We start from the raw sequence: 24236 nt of genomic DNA, 5'->3' as shown, positions 1-24236 counted from the left end.
CCAATTTATTCCTTCGAGTGCGAAATGGAGGACTGGGCTTATCGCATTTGTTTTTCAGACAGGTAGTCAATCGATTTTGTTTCCTTAAAGACGTCAACAACCCATTCCTTCGCACTCTCTGTCAACTTCGCCTGGGGCAACACTTGCCTAACATGGTTGTCTCAACCTGCAGCGTACCCGGTGGCGTTTATGGCTTTGTCCGCGAAGTTGTGCTTTCTTGTAGGTTTCTGTTAGTGCGGTTTTCATTTGAATACTTGAGTTAAGTTCGACTAAAAAAGTTGTACAAGGACCTATGTGATGTGTTTTTACCAGTGCCTTTGTATCGGTCCCTTTACAATGTATGCCATGGCCACATCGCACTAAAGCGCGTCGAGGTGATGAAAATACCGCCAAGTGCTAAAAATTTCTTTTTTAAATTACATACCGGTACGCTTACCGTCAAAACCTGGATGGCTGCAAAGGGGTTGTACGTTCCTTGGGGCACGCATTGCATAATATGCAGGAAGGAGGAGACAATTGAGCATGTATTCCTTGACTGCTGGGATGCTGTCTTTCTTTGGGGCGTGCTCCAGCGCACGGTCAAAAAAGATTTTCCCATTGATGCACACGGCATCCGCTATTTGCAAATACAAAGTGACGACGGTACCCCATATCATATGATAATGCTTATGGCTCTTCATAGCATTTGGAAATCCAGGATGGCAGCCATGCACTTTGATGTAGATGCACGAGCGCCCACCCAGTACTTCAAAGAATATATAAGAAATTTTGTGGATGAACAAAAGTTGCAGGAATTCACCCCAGAATGGTAGCCGCGTGTCGAATTACTATCGACGATAAAAACATTTTAGCAGATGCGTGGCCACATCATTTGAGCCACGGTTTTTAGAATGTTTTGTATTGCGTTGTGTAATTATCTGTTATTATGTGTATTGTTTACGTGGGCCAAAGACAGGCAATAAAGAAAAAAAAAGAAGCCGTGGCGTAGTGGGTGGTGTACTCAGTTCAAAATCAGGAAGTTGCGAGTTCGAATCTCGTCAAAAGCCGTTTTATTTTAGTTTTATTTTTAGATTTTCCGTGTGAATGCGCGTTATTATACTTGTATATTTCTTTATTTATGGCGAATGAACACCCCCGTTTTAACCCTGTGGAGCCATTTTGCGCAGAGTACTGGGACGCTCCCGCACCAGCGTCCCAGTAGCTGCGCTGGGAGGCGCTGGTACCAGCGCCATACCGCGCCTATAATCAGGCATAGCGCTCAACGCTGGTGCCCAGTGGCAGTAGTTTTTGCAATAGTGATTTTTGCACCAGTCACATATCTTTGTCGTTCATTTACGTCTCGAGATACAAAATTTGGTATATGTGAAGCTAGCGAAACGGCAGCAAGCGTATCATAAAATGCCCGATATACTCCGACGTTACGTTGATGTGCGCGCACGCATGGGCGTAGTGACGCTACGCTAGCAAAACGCGAGCACTCTATAAGCTAACGCCAGACGCTACCAGCGTCCGTCAGCGCGGCCCAGCGGCAACCTGCGCGATGCCCACGACGTTACCCGGACAGCACTGCGTCTGCCTCCCTTCGTGACGGAGGGACGCCGGGCATCCTCAAAGCGCATGCGTCGAGGCAACGCAGCACGGCGCGCGCCTGCGAGTACATGACATGCATGTCGGTGCCTGGCATGGCATCGCAGGCGTGACGCAAAGAAACGACCACCAGCACGCACGCGCACCACGTCACGTCAAAGTGTATTGGCACCTTGATTGTAGCATGTAGTTATGTTCTTACGTGACATGCATTTCATGATTATCATGTTTGCACCAGTGACATACCTTCGTCATGTAATCACGTGACGTAACACCAATTGTGGCATGTCAGGTTAGCGAAACGGCTGTGAGCGCTTCATGAGCGTGGCATGTAGTCATGTTGTTACACGACACGGATCTCATGATTATCACGTTTGTACCAGTCACATACCTTCGTCATCACTGACTGATACGTGGGGTTTATAATCCCGAAACCGCCATATTATAAGATACGCTGTAGTCGAGGGCTCCAGAAATTTCGACCATCTGGGGTTCTTCAAAGTGTACCCAAGTTGAGTACATAGGCCTCAGAATTTTCGCCTCCATCGAAAACGCAGTCACCGCAGCTGGTTTTCGATCAAACGACCTGTGGGTCAGCCGCCGAGTACCTTAGCCACTAAACCACCGAGGCGAGGGAACCTTCGTCATCCCTTCACGTCCCGTAATATAAACTTCGTATATGAGAAGCTAGCGAAACGGCCACGAAGGCATCATCAGCATGGCATGTAGTCATGTTCTTACATGACACATATCTCGTAATTATCTTGTGATATTAACTTCGTATATGTGAAGCTCGCGAAATGGCCACGAGGGCACCACGAGCGTAGCATGTAGTCATGTGGTTACATGACACGCACCTCGTGATTATCTTGTTTGCACCCGTCACATACCTTCGCCATCTGTTCACGTCCCGTAATACCAAATTTGGTATATGTGAAGCCAGCGAAACGGCCACGAACGCATTTATGAGCATGGCATGTAGTCAAGTTTTTACATGAAACGCATCTCATGATTATCAATTTTCACCAATCAGATGTCTTCAACATCATTTCACCTTCCGTAATACCAAATATAGTATATGGAAAGCTATCGAAACAGCCTCGAGCGCATCATGAGAATGGCATGTAGTCATGTTGTTGCGTGAGACGCATGTCATGATTTTCATGTTAGGGTCTGTCGCTTGCGGTCATGTGCTACCATACCAGTTTTGCCACATGTCATGTGATCGAAACCACCGTAAGAGAAGCAAGACCATGAAATGTAAATTATATCATTCATGACATACATGTCTTGATTTTTATGTTATGAATAGTCAATTATACTTGTGGTACTGTCAATTTAGGCCATACTAAGTTTGGGGACTATAACAATATCGAAACGGCCAGGAGAGCTAAAACTCGTAGGTGGCTAAATAGATAGGTAGATAGATAAATAGATAGATAGATAGATAGATAGATACGCGCAAAGTCGCCGAAGTCCGCTTAGAAATGCTTAGCATTTAAAGTTTACCAGGCCTCAGCAGAAGGCGCAGCATAGTCAAAGCGAAAGCTAGAAGAGCGGCCTTTCAGAGCCTTTTCTACACACTCATTAAGTAACTGCTACAAGCGCACTTGCTTGATGCCCACCACGGAAATATTAATAAACATTTTGGGTATTGTAGGCCGGCATCTGCTATGTTATTTTTCGTCATTCTTCTGAGAAGCATGGTATCCGCGAAACACTTCCGAGGATTTTTTATCCAATTGTTAATGCTGAGGCTGATGAAATTGAGGAGTTATGCCTGAAGTGGGTATGCGCCGCAGTTATTAGCTGAACTAGAACAAGCTTTTGTAATGGGTTGTAGGGTTGGACGACCCACTCGTTAGACTATTCCCATTGTGCGAATAGAAAAAGAATGGGTACACCTCGAGGTACAGCAGAAGAGACCACCGAGATCATTCCGCCGTTTCGCAAGACCCTTCGCAAGGCCGTTCTAGACCACGCCTTCAAGCTTGCCCGTTCGAAACCTGCTGGGGTGTTATTCGCTGAGGATTGAGTGGTTTCAACTTTGCTGTCATAGATGCTCTAGTGTATCTATTCCGAGTTTAGCCTTTTCTCTGATGCTCATGTCGGCTACTTCTCCTGGCCAGACGTCATCCACCTGGGTAGCGTCCCTGCCGTCCAATGAATAGCCGCTAGAATCCTTTTCCCGCAGTGGTATCGACAGCCTTCCCGTGGCACTGGTACCTACAAATGGAGGCTTCATCAGACTTACAAACCCTCAGGCCGTTTGTAAAAGGCGGTTGGTTTACAAATTCTCAGGCGGTTCCAAAAGAAACTTAAAAAAACTTCAAACCATTTCCAGACCATCACAGATGTGCACCTATCTGGGCGAGGAAGTATTGTGTGTAGGTCGCCGGATCAGAACTGCGCACAGGATCTTCTCAAATGCTCCTCGTTTGCTGCTACCCCGGTGAGTGCTTTTAGTCCGCCTCACCATGCATGACCCCGTACCAAAGGCCTTGTACGGGGAGTCGACTTCTAGGTGAGTCCAGCTGAGACCCTAGGCAGGCTCTCTGGAGCAGGCGTTATTTCGATTTACCTTTGTAATCGCATAGCTGAGAAAGAGAGGGTGCCAACCGAATCTGTCATCGCGACATTTGTGGACACAAAATACCTGTCAGAAATAAAATTATGGCCATTGATCTTTTGATTAGAACCCCTCGCTTCTCGTCCGATTCAGTGCTGCTGCTGCTGCTGGAGATTCTGCCACAGTGCGGGAGGATGTAATTCTAACGTTCGTTGAAGCGCCTGCGCGCGGAGAGAGCCATCCTTCAAGCAAGTTTACTGCAACAGCGAAAAAGTGTTGTCTATGTGGGGGGAGTCACTGCACCGACAACTCTGACTGTTCCGCTCGTGCCCAGGAGGTTCAAATCCTAGAAGTTCTTGGCCGCCGCCATTTTCTTGAAGAGAAGCCATTAACATAGTTAGAGACAGGGCTTTTGGATACTCTGGCATTACAGCGTGCTACACTTCCAGTATAGACTCAAATCTATCGCAGGGTATTGAAACTGCTGCGGAAAAGGCAGTGAGTAAGGCAATAGATAAACTCATATCTAACCTTTCCGACTGTCTAGTGCAAATTCTTTCAAGTCAGATTGGGCAAAGAGTACAAACTAGTACAGAACCTGCAGTATAGGACATAACCAGCGACGCCACTCAGCTACGCAATGTAGTGCTGGAGGAACTTATGGCATTTGCAGGCAAGGCTAAGCTGTCAGGAACGCAGTCGCACTTGGACCGACATACGCCTCAGCCGAGCACAAATGCTGTAACAGATGTGGAACTCGATATACGAGCTAATGAACGTACTAGATCCCCTATCGTCGCCGATTTCATGTCCAAATCTAAACGGAATGAATCAGCTATTTCGCGAGAAGATGCTAACAAGGGCGCGACTTGCGCCTCTGCGGTGCGCCCAACACCATAGGTCAGTTTAGGGTACTACAGTGGAACTGCCGTTCTGTAGTCTCAGCCTCAACCAACTTACACTACTTTTGGTATAATTTTAATCTTGATAATATAATTCTTCAAGAAACTTGGCGCACACCAGATAAAAATTTGGATCTTGCAGGTTTTCGTTCTGTTTGATTAGATCGCCCATCACGTGGTGGTGGTTTGATAATCCTTATATCGAGTAAATTATGCCATAGGGCGAAAATTTCTTTTAGATTGTTAGACTCGGATTGGGACATATTAGCATTAGATTTTTGTCTCCCAGGATACCAAACTTTTTATATTATAAATTGTTGCTTTCCCTTCGGTGTGCAAAGTACGCAATATCCTGACTGTGTTTTGGTAGCACGTAGAAAGGAAATTGTACTCACAGGAGACTTTAATTCACATCATTTGTCTTGGGGTATGAGGACAGATTCTTGTGGTAGGCGACTGTGAGAATGGACTACTGATCACAACCTCTCGTGTCTGAATAAAGATCATGTAACATTTGTCCAAGGTCAGGCTTGCTCAGTATTGGCTTTAACATTTAGCTCCAATGCAATTAAGGTTTTGTCATAGGCTTTTTTGGATTCGGCAACTAACATCGACCATCTTTCTGTAGTGTTTGATATGACTTGTCCAACAATAACTTTTGATAAACCGAAACACACATACATCAACCATTGCAAATTTCAAGCCTGCCTCCGTTCTGCCATTTCCAAGCTTGGAAATGCCAGTACTAAGGCGATTGCATCTGAGATTGGTTCAGCGCTGAAGGGTCTAGTCCATTCCATTGAATAAACGATCCTCCTCTTGTTGGTGGAACAATGAGTGTACGCGTGATTATAGAAGACGAAAAGTCGCTCGAAAAAAAAAAACGTCTTTAGAATCAAAGTCCAACAAACAGAAAGGACTATCAATTCCTTGCTGGTGCATTCTAGCGTACAGTGAACCGCGCAAAAGAAGAATACGACAGCAGACATTTCCATTATCTTACTAAATAAAGAAATAAGCGGGCTTTGTTCGCTTGTCTTCGGACAAGAAAAGTACTGCCAGCACCTTTAACGCTGCAGTCATGTGTCTTGACGCCGCAAGCAATGAACATTTCTCTAGAAGACATAGCGCAAGGTTTAGAATGACGCTTCACTGCTAACTTTTCGGCTTTTCGGCCCATGCTGGTAAACTAGCATGAATTTCCAGAAGTTTATTTAGCTGAATTAAGTCAGACAGTAGTATGCTTACCGAGAACAGCTCCCGAACCAGATGGAATTACGAACTCGATGTTAAAATGTTTACTTCAGAAATCATCTATTTTTTGCTAGAACTAGTGAATTATTCCTTAAGGAACGCATGGTTACCTCCAGAATAGAAACTTGCCGAAATTATATCGTTGCTCAAAAATGAAAATGAAGCATGCATGTTGGATAACATAAGGCCATTCGCACTGACATCAAACTTAGTGAAATTGGTTGAGAGAATCATCAATATACGAACTAATGAACTTATTACCGTGAGGTCAATTCTAAGCCCTTGTCAAATTGGGTTCAGGGCTGGTTGTTCAATTTGAGATGCCCACATTGATTTAGAAAGTCGGCTTCAACTAGCTCGACTACATAAAATATATGCAGCTTTATTTACCTTAGACATTGCTAAAGCACATGATACCGTGGAGCACTGTATTTTGATAGATGGATTAGAATGCCTCAATTTTTCATCATACATTGTAGTGTGGGTTCACAATTTTCTTGCAGACAGGAAATTTTATTGTTTTAAAGATGGGTTATCATCGTCTACTCATACAGAAATGAAGGGAGTACCACAAGGCTCAGTGCTTTCCCCGGTGCTATTTATTTACTAATGAGCACCATTCCACGCAAACAGAATATAACAACTTATGTTTATGCACATGATATAGCGTTTTTTGCCATGGCAGACAACATTCAGACCTTATATGAACGGCTGCAAACTTACCTTAATATATTGGAGAGCTGGCTCGATGACAACTGCTTTCTACTTAATCCGAGTAAATGTACCCTCCTTGTTTTCACGCTGCAATACCCTGTGCACGTCTGTTTGTCTTACCATCATGAGGATATACCACAGGTGGAATCTGTTAAATACCTCGGAGTAATTTATCACACATCGCTTAACTGGCGACCTCATATTGAATATATCGCCGGAAAAGGTGTGTGGGCCATTGGCTTATTACGTAGGCTAAGCAACTACCACATAGGTACGAGAGGTGACACATTAGTATTGATATATCGCATGTACGTTCGTCCCATTTTGGAATTTGGTTCGGTACTTTTCTCTGGAGTTCCAGCTTACAAGTTGCGGCCTCTAATTCTTCTGGAAAGAGAAGCTTTGCGGTTATGCCTTGGCCTGCCCACAACAGTTGCTAACAATTTGTTGTCCCGAATCGAGGGTCCTTCCGCTTTCTTGTAGAATTCGTCTTTTGACTGTTCAAATATTCTTAAGAGTTTATGAATCACCCTTACGACAATCAGAAACAGCCTTCATTTTTATCCCGGAATCATTTTTTGCTGCTAGATGGCCCAAATTTCACACCCCACAAATTATATTTGTGGAAAAATTACTGGAGCCTACAAACGTACGTGTATGCGACATCATGCCGAATCGTGATAATTCATACCCTGCGGAAATTCAATTTGACATTTTTCCTAATAATGCCAAATTACTTCACCACAATATTTTGGACGGTTTACTACAAGATTACCTGCGCCGTATTACAACAAACGTTATTATTGCTACAGACGCATCGCAATATGACGAAAAGTCAGGGGTTGGTATTTTCAGCCCGACTTCAGATTGGATTTATTCCCTTCGACTACCCGATTTCATACCCGTTTTTGTGGCTGAATTTCTGGCAGTAGCGTTCGCCTTACGCAAGTTACATAGAGCAATCACATCAGCTGTCATGATAAAAGATTCCCTACCTCTCTGTGCGGCACTTCCTGTTGGTGCTGATAATCAAGTAACAAAGGCGTTCCGTACCCTAGTACCTGCGCATTTGAGAAAAGTACGACTAGTTTGGGTGCCTGGGCATAAAGGTTTGTTTCTAAATTAAATAGCCGATTCCTTAGCTAAGCCGTTAATTAGCGAACCGATTTTACCGCACTGTCCATCATCCGCGTATGTGACTGCTGCTCGATTCCACAGACGTACATTTATGGAAGTCTTTAGAGGTACAGCACTAGCAAACTCTACAGAATATCACCATTTATTATGTCCCTGACGAAGAGACTTTAGCCGCACTCGTAAACAAAAAGTAGCTATCACAAGGCTACGCTGCCGGGTACCAAATTTGAATTTCTATAAAAACAGGTATGCTCAGGCACCTTCGCCACTGAGCGCGTTCTGTGATGAACTAAAACAATAGATCATTACTTTTTGACCTCTAGGCGGTTTTACACATTGCGAAAAACCCTTTTAGAAATACCTTTACGTGTTATCGGTATGGACTCATATGTGTCTGTCATTTTATGTTTTGAAGCTTCCATTTCTGGGTTCTCTGTTGTGACCGTATGTGCGGCCGTCCGGGACTATATTGATGAAACCAATAGGTTGGCTAATAAACCTGTTTCTTTATCCTAACATGTCCACAAAACTATATACGTATAAAAATTAGAAAATTGCTCAATTCCAAGAATAAATTCGTTTAGGTAAATGATTGTATGCAATACATTAAGCACCACAATTTCATAGGCAATCGGTAATCTCTCTATTATACCTTCATTATTCCAAATCTGCTCAGTAATATTTAAAACCACTAGATTCTTGGCCAATCCCCCAGTGCGGGTATGCGCCACGATAAATAGGCGAACAACAACAACAACAGCATTGTGCGACAACTGGTTGTTTTTTTCGCTGTTTTAAAATGCTTTATAAGTCATAATAACGCGAGCGCGTTCCCGACATTTAGCCTACCTAAAGCAAGTTGCCACCAATCCCAAGCACCGGCGTAGCTTAGGGGTGGATTATTGGGCTGGCATCCAGCGGATCCAGGTTAGAGGTCCTGTGTACGCTTGGTATTAGGTGTTTTTTCTATTCCTGTGACACCGGTGGCGGCTGCCGTGGCGGACAACTATGGCACTGCGCCTGACCCGAGTATCGATCTGCTAACAACTTTAGCTGTAAAATATGGCGATTGGGCCCATAGGGAGGAATGCTGCAGTCGTGCTAACGTGCAACCTCTGTGCACCAGTGCAAAATATTTACTTTTAACTGCTTTGCTAATCCCCTAACGCACCATTCTTTAGAATATGTATTGCAAGCAGTGCTGTGTCAAATAGATGATATTACTGTAGAGATGCACATTTGTGTCTCTGGTTTTAGATAGGAAACATTGGCGCATTCGGTGCACCTTGTTGGAGATTCTGGCACCGCTGCTAAGCCACGCGTTATGGTACAGACAGTAATGACGCACCTTTAGCTCATAAAACTCGTAGTATGCACCTGTGGCGAGTTGTTGGATTGACCGAATATTTGTGGGACGTACCCGTGTATGGTGGACGGCGACGACTAGATGACACGCCGTCAAATCCAAAAGTACTTCGTCCCTGAAGAAAGGCAGCATGTACTTCACTTACGAACTGCAGCATGCTCCATGGTCGGTAAGGACAAGGCAGCATCGTCTGTTTACAGCACATTTATTGATTCCGCTTTCTGTTATACAGGCGCCCTCTTTACTGACCAGCCACGGTGGTCATTAAACGTAAAACGTTGGTTGAGTTGGTTACATTTGCTTTTCACTTCTGCGTACCTGTGTTCAAGTTACAACTTTCGTAACGTCAACATCATTGTCACACGTGATGCAGAATCATGTTGTATATTAACCATGTTCTTCTGCGAACTAAACTAGTTTTTAGTGCAGCCATATCTATATCCATTTCGGTCCTTTTATGCGCTATCTCCTTGCACTGATTTACAAGAAAGCGTAAACGGGTAGTCTAGCAGCTATGTAACTCGGCTACGACGGCCAAATTTTTTATGGAGGCTAAAATAATTAAGACTTCTGTGAATAGATTGAGCAGCAAGTTAAAGAACCACATGCGGTGGAAATTTTTGAAGCCCTCCAATAAATCGTCTTTTGTAAACATAACGTGTTTTGGGGACGATAAGCCCCAACAAAGCTTAATAATAATTAGGCTCCCCCGGTGAGCTGTAATACCAAACCAATATTCACTGCGACATCCGGCTGTAGGGGACAGCAAGGTCGTCGCGCTAGTGAGCAGAAATTCAGTTTAAGTTCATGTCTATGGATATGATCCATGTATTTGTCGGTTCACAACATTATTTCAACAAGATTTCGGGACGTTAAACTACACTTATCACTCGCCAGTTAATTACACAAGGAATTTGTAGGGCACTGTACTGGGGAGCGAGCGCCCTTTTACATGAATAGCCGCTGTGTATAGCCACTCCGCTGATTGTGTACACTACCATGCGTGCTGAGAAACAGACACACAATGTGATTGTGGAGGATCGATTTATTCCCAGAAGGTGCACTTGTTGGTGGGGTTCATGAATTTGTCTGCAGAACATCCAAAGGCATGTGAGAACTCCGGCATATTCATCAAGGGCACGTTACATCTGTAGCGGAAGGGTGCATACCGAGGCCCCGATCGGCTAAGATGCGCGCAAAAAGAGATGCAGTATCCAATGAAAAAGAGGCCGTCAGCCGATATGTTGAGGCCGGCCAACGTCAGACTCCGCTGATTATCGGGCAAGGAAGAGAATGCCTTGTAGGTTGCAAGAACGCCAGCGAAGTCCGCCAAGTTTTCGGAGTCGATAGCACTATCGATGTGTGCCTGACGGGGTCTTCGTCGTAACTGCAAATTGTAAGCATAGTACATCCTCATGTTAGCGTTACAGTGTAACTATGGAAGCAACAGCGTACCGTTTGCCGCAAGAAAAAGAGAAGAGGAACGTAATTATTCATGGTAAACAGCATTGCTACAGCAGCTCTTGTTAGAATGAAGTTTGTTGTTCTTAAAAAAAACGCGCGTCTACTCTGAATGAAACACTTCTCCATGTGGTGCATCTATTGGTACATATATTTTGGCATGATTTTCACGTCAGAATGCTGCACAACATTGCTATGTGTACATGAAATTGTTTCATGTAGGAGTAATTAGAACGAAAATGTGTCGGTAGCAAGCTTCTGGCACGATTGTTCTATGGCTCGTTCATTGCCAGTTATTGTGTTCACGACAAAAGCGAGTCTCTTCCGAAATTCAAGCGAGAGCTCTTCTAGCTTCTCACACAACTCTTCCATTCAATTTTAGAATGTTTTAACACGAAATATACGCTCGTTCGAGTGAGTCGTGCAGCTCAGAACGAGACTTCGGGAGCCCTTTGGCGACCATTGACCACTCACGGCGAGGCGCAATAATCAGTGAGGTATTGAACGAGAGTATTCGCTCGATGCTATTCGAGTGCCCTACTTAATTGGAACGGTTTCTTCCTACGTTTTAGTCATTTTTCATACCACTCAGTGTTTTAAACACTAAAACACATTTCAGCTTTCACATTCGGCTAGCCCACAGGCCCTGTGAATAAAGCTCAATATACCCTATGACCTCAAGATACTGATTCGCCTATTTCAGCAGCGAAACCTCATAAGGCATGGGTCGTTCGCCTGCTGTGTATAGTAGCCTCCCTCGTTTTAGTCCTTGGAATGTCTCTTGATAGCGGTACTTGTATATGATGAGCTAGAAGCAGTGATGGAAGTAGTGAAGAGCTGGAAGCAATGATGAGGCAAGCAAGCGCAGAACTCATTACTAAAGCTAATGCACGAAACGTTGTCATAATTGTGAGTGGTTTAAATGATGTCTTGTATAAAGAATTGTCATTATTAGCGACCACATTGGTCGAAGGGGTGATGACATGCGCGCCATTTCACCCGGGTGCAGGTAGTGATATACACGATACTGAAGGTACCAGTGTGTGACGGCAACCTGCAAAAAGTATTTGTCAACGCAAACAAAAAGGTATGGCAGATGAGTCGAGAGAATTTAGGTAGCAAAAATAAACAGAGAGGTGCATATTGGGGGGTGTTCTTCAACGAGACAGAATTCACTTCCATATAAGGCTAGGTCAGGAGGTGGGTAGGCGTTTTGCAGGACGTGCAGTAGCTTTTTTTTGGGGGGAGGGGGCACGCGGGCCCTTCGGTGTGCAGGGTAGCTCGTAACGAAGAAAACAACCAGAGCGACTCTTTGACAGGTTTTATGGGGGAAAACCTACAAACTGTGAAAGAAGGGAAAAGGTACGTGTTGCAATTGGTTACATTAAGATGCAGGGTGGCAGAAAAAGGGAAAATAGAGATTGAGGAACAGTTAAACAAGGAACATATAGGTGTGAATGCAGTTACAGAAACACACCTTAGAGACTTAGAAGAGCCACCACAGATTCCGAGTTATATTTGGGAAGGATGCAGTAGGATCATACTTCAACGATAAGATAGGAGCGTTGTAGTACCGATTCATTGCAAAGCAAAATAGGATAGAGTGAAGCAACGTGTTCAAAGTATCTCTTTGTTTCGCTCACAGTGTGGGGAAAGAAAGTGCGGCTAGGTGTAGCTTACGTGCGGATGGGGAATAACTGCGAGACAAAGAATTTGGAGACAGTAAATTGAAAATGCACCGATATCAGAGAATTGGGACAGGGAGCCAAACTAATCCTTCTAGGGGACATGGATGCTTACGTAGAGGATTTTGACGGATATTCAGACACCCATGGCACGTTATTGCTAGATCTGTGGGAGCAACATAGTATTGAGATAGTTAAAGGGGGCCCAAGTGTGGGTGACAGATTACGTGGGAAGTCAGAGACTGGCGATCCAGCATTTATTAGTGTTTTGTGACAGAGAGAGTCTATGGCAAACTTAGAGACATCTTAAAAGACGATGAAGGCTATAACAGCTTGGGTAGTGATAATAAACGTATTGCATTCGGTGATATAAACTGAAAATAAGAACATACAGTCAATGTTTTGAAGCTCGTGTTTAAATGAAGAAAAAAGAACAAATATGGCCGCAAGACTCGAGAATGAAGTAGGAAAACTACCGAGAAAACACTGGAAGTATAGTGAGCTGTTGAAAGTAACGGTGAGGAAGTTTTAAAAATAGAATATTACGACTTCCTGGCAACGAAGAAGAGAGCCTAAAAGTCGGTGGAACAGAGAAATCCGGGATGCGATCGAGAAGCGAAGTGAGTCATAAGTGTTAACACAGACAGGCAAAAAGAGAGAAGTGGCCACGGAAGGACGTTAACCAAATATTGGAAATATATATAGAAAAAAAAACACTATGCAGAAATTGTTCGAGGTCAAATTAAAGGTGAAAGTGAACGGTTGATGACCGAGATTAGTGAAAATAAGAAGGCCAAGCTTAGAATATTTTGGAGCCACCCAAAAGCGCTAGGCAGAGAGGCTCTCACGATGAAACAGCATATGGTAGGTGAAGGAGGAAAGAAATTGGAAGGGAACGAAGCATTAGGTTATATCCAAAAGGTAACATCATATTTGCTTAAAAGGTTGCCCAGGGGACTTCCCCGGTGAGTAAAAGTATGAAAAAATGCAAATACGAAAGTAATAGTACTTGAGGATTTAAAATGGAAGGAGACCAAAGAAAAATTCCTAAGCACACTACTCTGTATTTGGACGGGTTTCCGTCCACCTCGTTTAATAACTAGAAAACAGCATTGCGGAAGCAATGCTGTAATCAATAGAAAAGTGCTTACAGAAGAAAGAAATACCACACACGTGGGAGGAAAAGTGGATTGAACCAAATCTATAAAGGCAAAGGATTAAATGCTAACGCTCACTCGTAAAGACCGCTAATCATTACACCTGTGCGACACAGGCTGGCATCGCACACAGTAAAAGTAAAACAGAAACGCGGGCAGAGCAAAATGATAATTTGGTAGAGCCTCATACTGGATTCCAAATTGGCAGGCGGTTATACTATAACCTGATGTTGTTAAGTGGATAAAAATATCTAAAATATAAAGCAGGCCCTTATACGTAGCTTAACTGGACATAACTGGGGCGTAAGACAATGTTAATGAGAAATTTTTGGGGGATATACGTAATGAAGTGGGCATAGATGGCGACTGTGTACAGCTTTAGAGAGAAGTGTACCGAGGAAACACAGTTTGCATGGAATGGGAAGGAATAAAAAGCATCGACAGCGTTGAAATTAACAAGTTGCTGAGACAGAAATGTTCCTTGTCTCCGCTGTTACACATGCTGTACATGCTGAAGATGGCAAAAGCGCTAAAAGGTTCCTACACTGGATTTATTCTGCCACCCAAGCGGCCTGGCGTGATGGTTGAGCAGAAGCTTGCAGGCCTATACTATGCATATGATATTGTCCTATTTGAGGACAGTCAAAATGATATACAGCAGCTTGCACATATATGAAGAAGGGAAGGTGAGGCTCTAGGACAAGATTTTAGTGCTACGAAATGTGAATAGATGGTGGGCAATGATCACGAAGACCAGGCGGTTGCAATACAGGGCCAAGAAATTCCGAGTGCAAGTGAGTACAGGTACCTCGGAGTATGGATCAATGAGGAGATGGTGGGCAATGATCACGAAGACCAGGCGGTTGCAATACAGGGCCAAGAAATTCCGAGTGCAAGTGAGTACAGGTACCTCGGAGTATGGATCAATGAGGAAGATAGATTTATGGAGGTGAAGGAGAAAAAAAATGGCAGCATGTCCACGGAGTGAATGATGGGGAGCGGGGCGAAGCATTCGTCTGCCCATTCGTTCTTGCTTCCATCCGTTCCTGCGTACGTCTGTGTAACCGTCCATGCGTGCGTCTGTTCGTGCGTCCGTCCCTGCGTTCGTCCATGCATCCACGCCTGCGTCCGTTCATGCGTCCATCCATGCATCTGTCTGTTTGTTTGTTCGTCCATCTATTCAGCACTCCAAGTACCACTATCTCGCACCTTTTCATCATATATTCTTAATATAGAAGCACCGCCATCCAGCGGACATTTCAAGGACTAAACGGGAGGTGGCACGTGCACACTTTCTTACGGTTGCGCTTCGGGTTTACTTCCCACCTTTAACCACCTCGTGTTCATGGTATATACTAGTTCACTGTATTCATGGCTATGCGGCCCAACGCTCGCTAAACCTTTCTAAAACCAAGGAGGTTACACCCAGCGAGTATAACGTAGCAACCCTTTCTTGTCAGATCTTGCTCAATGTACATGCCAATAGCTGCTAATGGGGATCGCAGCGTGCGCGTTACCTAAAGGCCGAATGCTCCTGTCTCTCATTCCCCCTTAGCAGCCATTAACATGTGCATTGAGCACTATCTTTTATTGTTCAACAATGCACAGAAGAAATCTCTCACCGGAACCACCTTGGAGGTCAAAATCGTAAGGACCGCTATTTCGGGTATGTGCCACTGGTGGTTACCTACTATGAGGGATGCACAAGCCACGCCATAAAGAGCTTCGCCCCTAAAATCGGAAGCAAAGGCAAGGAGGAATGCTGCAATAATGAAGCACAAAGTGTTAAGGGGATACAAGAGGAATGAAGTCCTTAGAGGTCTGTGGAAAGGCGTAATGAATCTAGGGCTTACATTCGGGAACTCATAGGCGTGCATGAACTCAATGGGGCGATCAGGGATGTATGCAAATCAAACGAGTGCGGGACGCCTCGCATTGGACGCTCAAGGGAAGACGACGAATGAGGCTGTAAAGGGTGTTAGGGGATGAACAGGCTTTGAAGTAAGGGAAGCTCAGAGTCAAGAGAGGCTTAGTAAAATGAAGGAGAGTAGATAGGCTGAGAAAGTGTACAGGCATTTGTATGGGAAGAGCATGAGCCCAAATTGGAGGGAAAAAAACTAGGAGTCTCTCCAGTAAGTTACGGCAGGTAGTGTGGGCGATATGGCAAAAAAGAGCATTACGCGAAAAGTGAGAGACGCAAAGAGGATTTATTGAAAGACATCAATGGAAAAAAAGCCGGCTATCAGTATCTACCGAAAGAACAAGAACGAAGTAAGGCGGGAGAGGGTTTATGATAATTCAAGGGGAAACAGCTTACTGTTCGAATTGAGGTCGGGTTTCCTTACAACACGTAGTTATAAAGCGAGATTCAATAAAGGACAGTGTATATCCTTTGGAGGAGCTAAGGGAATGATGGAACATGGTCTGACTGAATGCGCCGGTATCCACAAATGTATACATGAGGGGACCAGCACTTATGAGGCTTTGGGTTTTAGGGACATTCATGGAAAGCTAAACACGCCCGTAATAGAAGCAAATAAGAGACATTTAGACTATTGGTGGCCAAAATGTAGAGATAAAGAACATAAATCAGGAGGTCACCTTCCAGCCTTGTGCTATGGGACCTCCTATTGTATATACTAACCCCAATGCGTGTATATTTTTTGCGACAAATAAAGGTTTTTGATTTAGATTTGAAATAGTGTGAAAATGACGTCATTCTGCCTGAAGAGGCAGAGATAGAACATACATATACTTTTTGTTTAAAAGAGATAGCTTTATTGAAGTAGATAAGAAATTAGGCCAACATAAAAAATAGTTTTCTTTTTTCGGCGAGGCTGGGGGCACACACGTCACCACCCGTTATAAAGCGGACGCTCTAAGCATGCATCAATCCAAGAATAAATGATGAAGGTTAACGAATGGACAGATGGATGGGCGGAAAGACATACAGACAGACAGACGTACACACAGACAGATAGTCTTTATTGTGAGGTAAAAAACAAATCATCGGCCCGGACCATAAACATATAGCAGGCAAAGACATACATACATACATACATACATACATACATACATACATACATACATACATACATACATACATACATACATACATACATACATACATAAAGACAGACAGACAAACAGACAGACAGACAGACAGACAGACACACACACACACACACACACACACACACACACACACACACATACACACACACACACAGACGAATGGACGAATGATCGAAGGGACGAATAGACGCGATCAGCGGATGATCCACGGTTTGCCGATAAAGCCCTTCGAAGCATTGCCCTAGTCATCATTATCCACTCTGTGGATTTTTAAATGCAAATGCATTTCTTGGTAAGGCTGTCAGGCGTCCTTCGGGATCCGTCGAACGCCCCTTTCCCACAGCAACAGCTGGAGCGTGCATATCCTAACAACCGAGGCCCCTCCCCTCCACCCCCATGTCACGTTTCGGCGTCGACCCCTGTCAGCAACAGCTGTGGGCGCGCACGCTTAACCTTGCCCCTAGCTACCGCAGCCCCCACCTCCTTGACTTGAACGTGACGTGCAACAGCCTCAATTCAGTGCGCGTTTGTAGCGTTTGTGCTACCAGCGTTTATTTAGCGTTTGTGATAATGTAATTACAGCTACAATGACATATGCAGTGCTTCGCCGCTCTTTCTCTCACCGTTCACTCTCCCTCCTCCCTGCGCAACACTTGTTCGTTCGCTCCAGCTTCAGACTCGAACGTTCGCTGGCTGGACTCCTCTCAAGAATGTCAGGAAATGTGTGCTTGAGACGCCCTGTGAAACGCCTGCGCCGAGCCTAGCACGCTCTTTGTTTTGTTCGCTCTATAGTACACATCGGCTGCTCCCCGACGAGAATGGTGAACCTGTTCCTGTATTTCATGCAGATTGCCCTCTTCTGCTCGACTGGATGGATCAGTGAATCTGAAGATGTGGAAAAGTACGTCATCGCATAGACTGACATCGCTGAATGTGCCTGCGCAGATGGGCTTCTGTGTTACTTCGGCAGCGATTGTAGCAAAATGTACCCACCCCCGATTTCGACGTCTTCCATGCGAACGTATATAAAAGACGGGCCGAACTGCTACTTCTTCAGTGGGCACGTCACTGCTGTCCGACGAGAATGATGGACCCGTTCCTGTAATTCATGCAGGTTTGTAGTAATTACTGTGCTATCAAAACTAGTAGCTGTTGTTTCATTGAGCGGAGGTGCCCCACATGTGTATCAAAATTGTGTTTTTTTTTGTTCATGATGTTGTATGCTCGTTACAGATACAGTGTGGTGACGTGGAATCTAACCTAGGACCAAACACAGAGGAAATGTTGCGTCGAAACCGTGAAGGCTAAAAAACCAAGCAAGCTAGGCATGGCACCATTTAGTCCAAACTCGAAAATTCGACAGCAGCGTTCACAGAACTCACAGGCGAAATTTCTAGCTTTGAGGCTACAATTCAGACCATGCAAAAGAAGTTAATATACCTAGCAGATAGAAGCAGAGGCCTTCTCGTGTTTGGTTTATCAGAACACCCTGATGAAACATTCCAATCGCTAACGAATACAGTAGTTTGTGAAATATTTAGAAACATGCTTGGTGTGAAGGTCACAGCAGTTGAAAGAATTCACCGAATGGAACAAAAAAACGAAACAAGAACAGACCAGTGGTACTAAGGTTAATTGACCACCGTGAAGAAATAAATGTGCTTAGAAATTGCGCTAACCCGAAAGAAAGAGATATCTCTATTGCGGAGAACTTTTCACCGGGGACTAGGCAAACCAGGAAGCACTTATGGGAAAGCACTGAAAACTAGAGAAAGAAAGACCTGAAAGTGAAGCTCGCACATGGCAAAGTTATCATAAATGGGGACGCATACGCAAGGGATGCTGCTAAGATGAAAAGAATTCCCGTTTTAGGACCTAAAAAATCTAGGATAAAGCCGTAAACTGCTTTGGTCACCCAGAAGTGCTTCTGCAGCATTGATATAACTGCTCGCAGTATCGTAAACAAGCTTAGCGACTTGCAAAGCATTGTAGTGGCACATTAGCCACACGTCGTAATAATAGCAGGAACTTGGCTGCACTCTGCTATTGCAGACTGTGAGATAACACCACCCGGTTTCAAAACATACAGGAAAGACCGAAATTCCCGGGGAGTTGGAGTTGCTTTACTGTGTCGTGAATTCCTGCATGTCCAAAGGTTACCGGATGTAGCAGGCCCTGAATGCGTCATTGCGAAAGTATTTTAGGGTGACTTCCATCTTGTATTTGCTGGCTTTTACCCCCCACCAAACTATGACACGTTTTTCGACAACTTGAATGAATTTCTTTGTACAGCTCGTAAGGATAGCAAAAACATTTCGCTCACTGATGACTTCATCATCCCATTGGTCGACTGGTGTACCGAATTTCCAAGTGCTCTTTGTGCGGCAGCAGAAGTATTAACTGATATCGTCTGTCTTCATGGGCTGACGCAATTAGCAAAGCAACAGACCTGAGCGAGTAACATGTTGCATCTTTTTCTTTTTACAAACGACCACTTCCTACAGCGCAGCCCAAGACTCTTTGTATTTGAGGGAATTTCAGATCACAAAATGGTGTGTCTTACGCTAGAGATAAACTTCCGATTAAAACCTTCTTAAAGTCAGCATTTCATTCCTGTTTTCTCACGTGCTAGTGACGTTGACATACGTGGCACTTTAGATAATGAGTTTTCTAATTTGTAAGCCTTTCTGAATCACACGATGCATCCATTGATAGATTATGGTCCTTCTTTGAAAAACATGTCCACGAGTGCAATGACAATTTTGTGCCCAAAAAACGAAAAGTTGTACGTGAAACGAATTCTTGGATGACACAAGACCTGTTGCGCCTTGGACGTAAATTGAAAAAAAATAAAAAAGAAGAAAAAATCTCTGCCATCGAGGGCCAACTTTAATAAGCTAAGCAACTTGCACCGACAGTTCAAAATTGGCATATTGGAAGCAAAACACCACTAACAAATTGTTTACTCCAAGACTTTCTTCTGTCAACCCCTGATAGTTCTGGTGGTACTTATCGCCAAAACAGACCCGCGTGTCTGATATTCGGGTTGACAGCACCTTACTAAACGACAATCTTTTAATTGCAGATGCTTTCAATGAGTACTTCTGTTCCGTATTCACAAATTACAGCGGCGAGATACCACCCATAGCTATTCCTCATGAGACTTCACCCATAGGTCCTCTCCATGTGAATGAAGCGGGAGTGCAGTGCATGCTTCTGATATCGATGTAAAAAATGCAAGGTGTCGATAAAATACCGAATGCCTTCCTCCGGAGATACGCCAAATAGTGCGCCAAACATCTTTGCATTACCTTCCAAAAATCTCTTTCACGTGCAGAAACACCTCATGACTGGAAGCATGCGAAGATTATGCCTATCCCTAAATCAACAGATCATTCACTGCTTGCCTCTTACCGTCCTATTTCGTTACTTTGCACGTCATCAAAACTCATGCAACACAATATATCTAAGCGCATTTCAGACTTTATTAAAAATATTAGTCTCAGTAACACCCGGCACCACGGCTTCCGCTGCGGAAAATCAACTGTAACCCAACTACCGGAAACTGTGCACAAAATTGCGGCAACACTGCCAACCAAGGTGAGATCGACATAATATTCTTAGATTTTGAGAAGGCCTTCGACCGTTTATCCCATCAAAAGTTGTTATCAAAATTAAAACCTATTCTAAAAAATGACTGCCTTCTTCGATGGATAGAGGCGTATTTCACTGGTAGGCGGCAGACAGTTGTTGTTGAAGACGCTAAATCTGTCAATTCTGATGTGCAGTCTGGTGCACCAAAGGATCAGTCCTAGACCCTATATTTTTTCTACTGTTTATTAATGACATAGTAATAAACATACATGTTAACATTCGACTGTTTTCAGACGACTGTATACTTTACCGAAAAATTCTCACCGAAGTAGATCAGGCTCCACTGAATTCATCTTTATCCGTAATAGCTACTTGGTGCTTAGAATAGCAGTTGAACCTTCACCTAAAAAGCAGTTTCGGTGATAATAACACACAAAAAAATCCATTACCTTTTGTATACAGCATCAGCGGTTATAACTTATCGTTTGTTACTGAATATAAATAACTTGGCCTATTGATCACGTGGGGCTTTAGGTGAAATAGTCACATAGCTTACATTAAAAATAAAGCCACGAAAAAGCTTGGATATCTCAGGAGAATCTTGTATGAATGCACAAGTGACATAAAATTGTTGCCATACAAAACATACATAAGGCCACTGTTAGAATATGCTGCTCCTGTCTGGGGTTCCTGCAACCAGACACCCACAAGTGAAATCGACAGCATACAACCCAAATCAGTCACATTCATTTTCAATTCCTACCATCGTCACACATCCGTAAGTGCTTTACTACAAGACGCGAACCTTGAACCTCCAGAGACACGGTGCCATTGAGAAAGAGTTAAAATGTTATACCTTATTCACCACCGACACGTTAAAATAGAAAGGATTTGGTCATCAAACCGTGTGGCCGGCGCCCTAATAGTAATCTCATTCGCTCAAATTAACTGAATATTTCTGTCGAACCAACATCTTCAAACAGCCTTTTTTTTTTTGTCGCGTGCCATTCATGAATGGAATGCATTGCTTGAATATGTACTGCACAGCCCAACCATATCGACTTTTCTCCATGCTCTTACTAATCTATGACACAAGGTGTTTCAACACAAACATATTCTGTTGCTGAGTTGAGCGCACAGTAATCAAGTGCTGTTTGGCGCATTCTCGTCACGTTCTTTAACTTTTTTATTCTTTCCTCTGTCTTTACTTCCTTTAGCTACGGTTTGTTTCTTTTGTTCTGTTGTTTTTTATTCATGCATTTGCTTGCCGGCATTTTCACCGGCAATATTTTGCGTTTTTTATTTATTATACTGTTTCCAGTATTTCACACGCTGTATATGCCGTTCAAGACAGATCTCTTAACAATTTTGCCTTTTCCCACAATGTGTTTTCACAGTTCGTTACTTTTGTCTATTTTAGCTTTTTGTATAACCCACTCCTGCTTATGGCATGCAAAGCAAGTCAGCAGAAATAAATACATAAATAAAAACAATAAATGCGAAGCATTTTTTAGCGACCTTCGGCGAAGTTGATTGCATCTATCTATCTATCTATCTATCTATCTATCTATCTATCTATCTATCTATCTATCTATCTATCTATCTATCTATCTATCTATCTATCTATCTATCTATCTATCTATCTATCTATCTATCTATCTATCTGTCTGTCTGTCTGTCTGTCTGTCTGTCTGTCTGTCTGTCTGTCTGTCTGTCTGTCTGTCTATCTGTCTATCTATCTATCTATCTATCTATCTATCTATCTATCTATCTATCTATCTATCTATCTATCTATCTATCTATCTATCTATCTATCTATCTATCTATCTATCTATCTATCTATCTATCTATCTATCTATCTATCTATCTATCTATCTATCTATCTGCCCTGCCTGCCCTGCCTGCCTGCCTGCCTGCCTGCCTGCCTGTCTGTCTGTCTGTCTGTCTGTCTGTCTGTCTGTCTGTCTGTCTGTCTGTCTGTCTGTCTGTCTGGGCGCCTTTGACTTGTAGCTCTCCTGGTCGTCTCATTAATTGTATCGGTACCAAAATCAGTATGGCACAACATGACTGTTTGACGAGCTCAATTCACAAGTCGTAACGTGAAGGTCATGACATCAATTTCATTATTGCCATAATATTTTGGAGTACTTGCTGCTCTTGCGGTGGCTTCTTTCACATGACTTTTTGCTGAACTTGTATGGTATGACATGACTGCATGGCCAACCAAATCTAACGTGAAAATCATGACATCCGTGTCATGATTTTCATGATATGACTTGTCATGACTACACGCAACGCTCGTCGAGCGCTCGCGGTCATTTCGCTAGCTTCACATATACGAGATTTGGTGTTACGAGACGTGAACGGATGACAAAGGTACATGACTTGTGGAAACATGATAATCATGACATGCGTGTTTTGTTAGAACATGGCTACATACAACGCTCATGATGCGCTCGTGTCCGCTTCGCAAGCTTCACATATACCAAATTCGGTGTTACGTGACGTCAATGAATGACGAAGGCACATGACTGGTGCAACATGATAACCTTGACATGAGTGTGATGTCGGAACATAACAACATTCCACGCTCATGGCGTGCTCACGGTCTTTTCACCAGCTTCTTATATACCATATTTCGTATTACCCGGTGTGAATGAAAGACGAAGGCAAATGACACGTTCAAACATAATATTCATGACATGTGTGTTATGTAAAACATCACTATATGCTGGGCTTATAGCACGCTCGAAGCCGTTTCCCTAGCTCTACATATAGCAAATTCGATATCTCGCGACGTGAATAAACGAAAGTGAATGACACATTTAAACATGATAATCGTGTTATGCGTGTGATGTGAAACTTGAATACAAGCTACGTTGATAGCGTGCTCGCGGCCCTTTTGCCAGCTCCACATATACCAAATTTCGTATGATGGGACGTGAATGAACAACGAAAGTGAATGACACGCTCAAACAGAAACAGAAACGCTCAAATCATGACATGCGTGTTAGGTAAACATGAATAAACGTTTCACGCACAGTGCCCTCGCAGCCGATTGACTAGCTCCATTTATCACTTGACGGGATAGTGAATTTGGTGTCACATCACGTGAAGTGAGGACGAAGCTAAATGACACATACAAACATGAAAGGTATGGCATGGCATACAAGTACAGCTTAACGTAGGGCTGATTTTAATAGGACATATCAACCTTCCTCATTCGTGCTTCGCATATAAACGATTACCACTCGCTAGGTACTAGATCTGAAACCGCGAACACCGCGTTTGTCGCGACTGAAATACTCGATTTGCGGCAAACAACGCTATTGGCTGCACGGTGTATGAAAATAAAAAAAATTGCAGCTCCCACGTACAGTGAGAATCGCTGATATGCGAAGAACGAATGAGAAAGGTTGTTATGACATTTTAAACTCAGCACAACGGTACGAGAGTGAAATAAATGATGCCTTACGTGACTTCCGTGTCATGATTATCATGTTTGGATGTGTAGTTTACCTTCGCCATTCATTCAAGTCACGTGATACCAAATTTAGCATATATGGAGCTAGCGAAATGGCCACGAGCATGTTATAAGCTTGGTATAATGTCATGTTCTTTAATGACGTGCATGTCAGGATTATCATGTTTGTACCAGTCATATATTTCGTCATCTATTGACGTCACGTAACACCGAATTTGGTATATGTGGAGCTAGCAAAACAGCCGCGAGCA

General features: G+C 43.5%; 1 protein-coding gene across 1 annotated transcript in view; it reads right to left on the bottom strand.

Annotated features, from left to right (window-relative positions):
• Positions 1-10554: 10554 nt before the first annotated feature.
• Positions 10555-24236, bottom strand: part of LOC142803314 (neprilysin-1-like) — a 49063-nt gene continuing 35381 nt past the window's right edge. Inside the window, exon 4 of the mRNA XM_075888440.1 lies at positions 10555-10916. Coding sequence (XP_075744555.1) covers positions 10575-10916 — 342 coding nt within the window. The 3' untranslated portion in view covers positions 10555-10574. The remainder of the gene's footprint in view (positions 10917-24236) is intronic.

The sequence above is a fragment of the Rhipicephalus microplus genome, chromosome 3 (assembly GCF_043290135.1).
Source record: "Rhipicephalus microplus isolate Deutch F79 chromosome 3, USDA_Rmic, whole genome shotgun sequence".
In the NCBI taxonomy this organism is placed as follows: domain Eukaryota; kingdom Metazoa; phylum Arthropoda; class Arachnida; order Ixodida; family Ixodidae; genus Rhipicephalus; species Rhipicephalus microplus.
The sequence above is the reverse complement of the archived record's forward strand: the minus strand, read 5'-3'. Positions and strand labels throughout refer to the sequence as shown.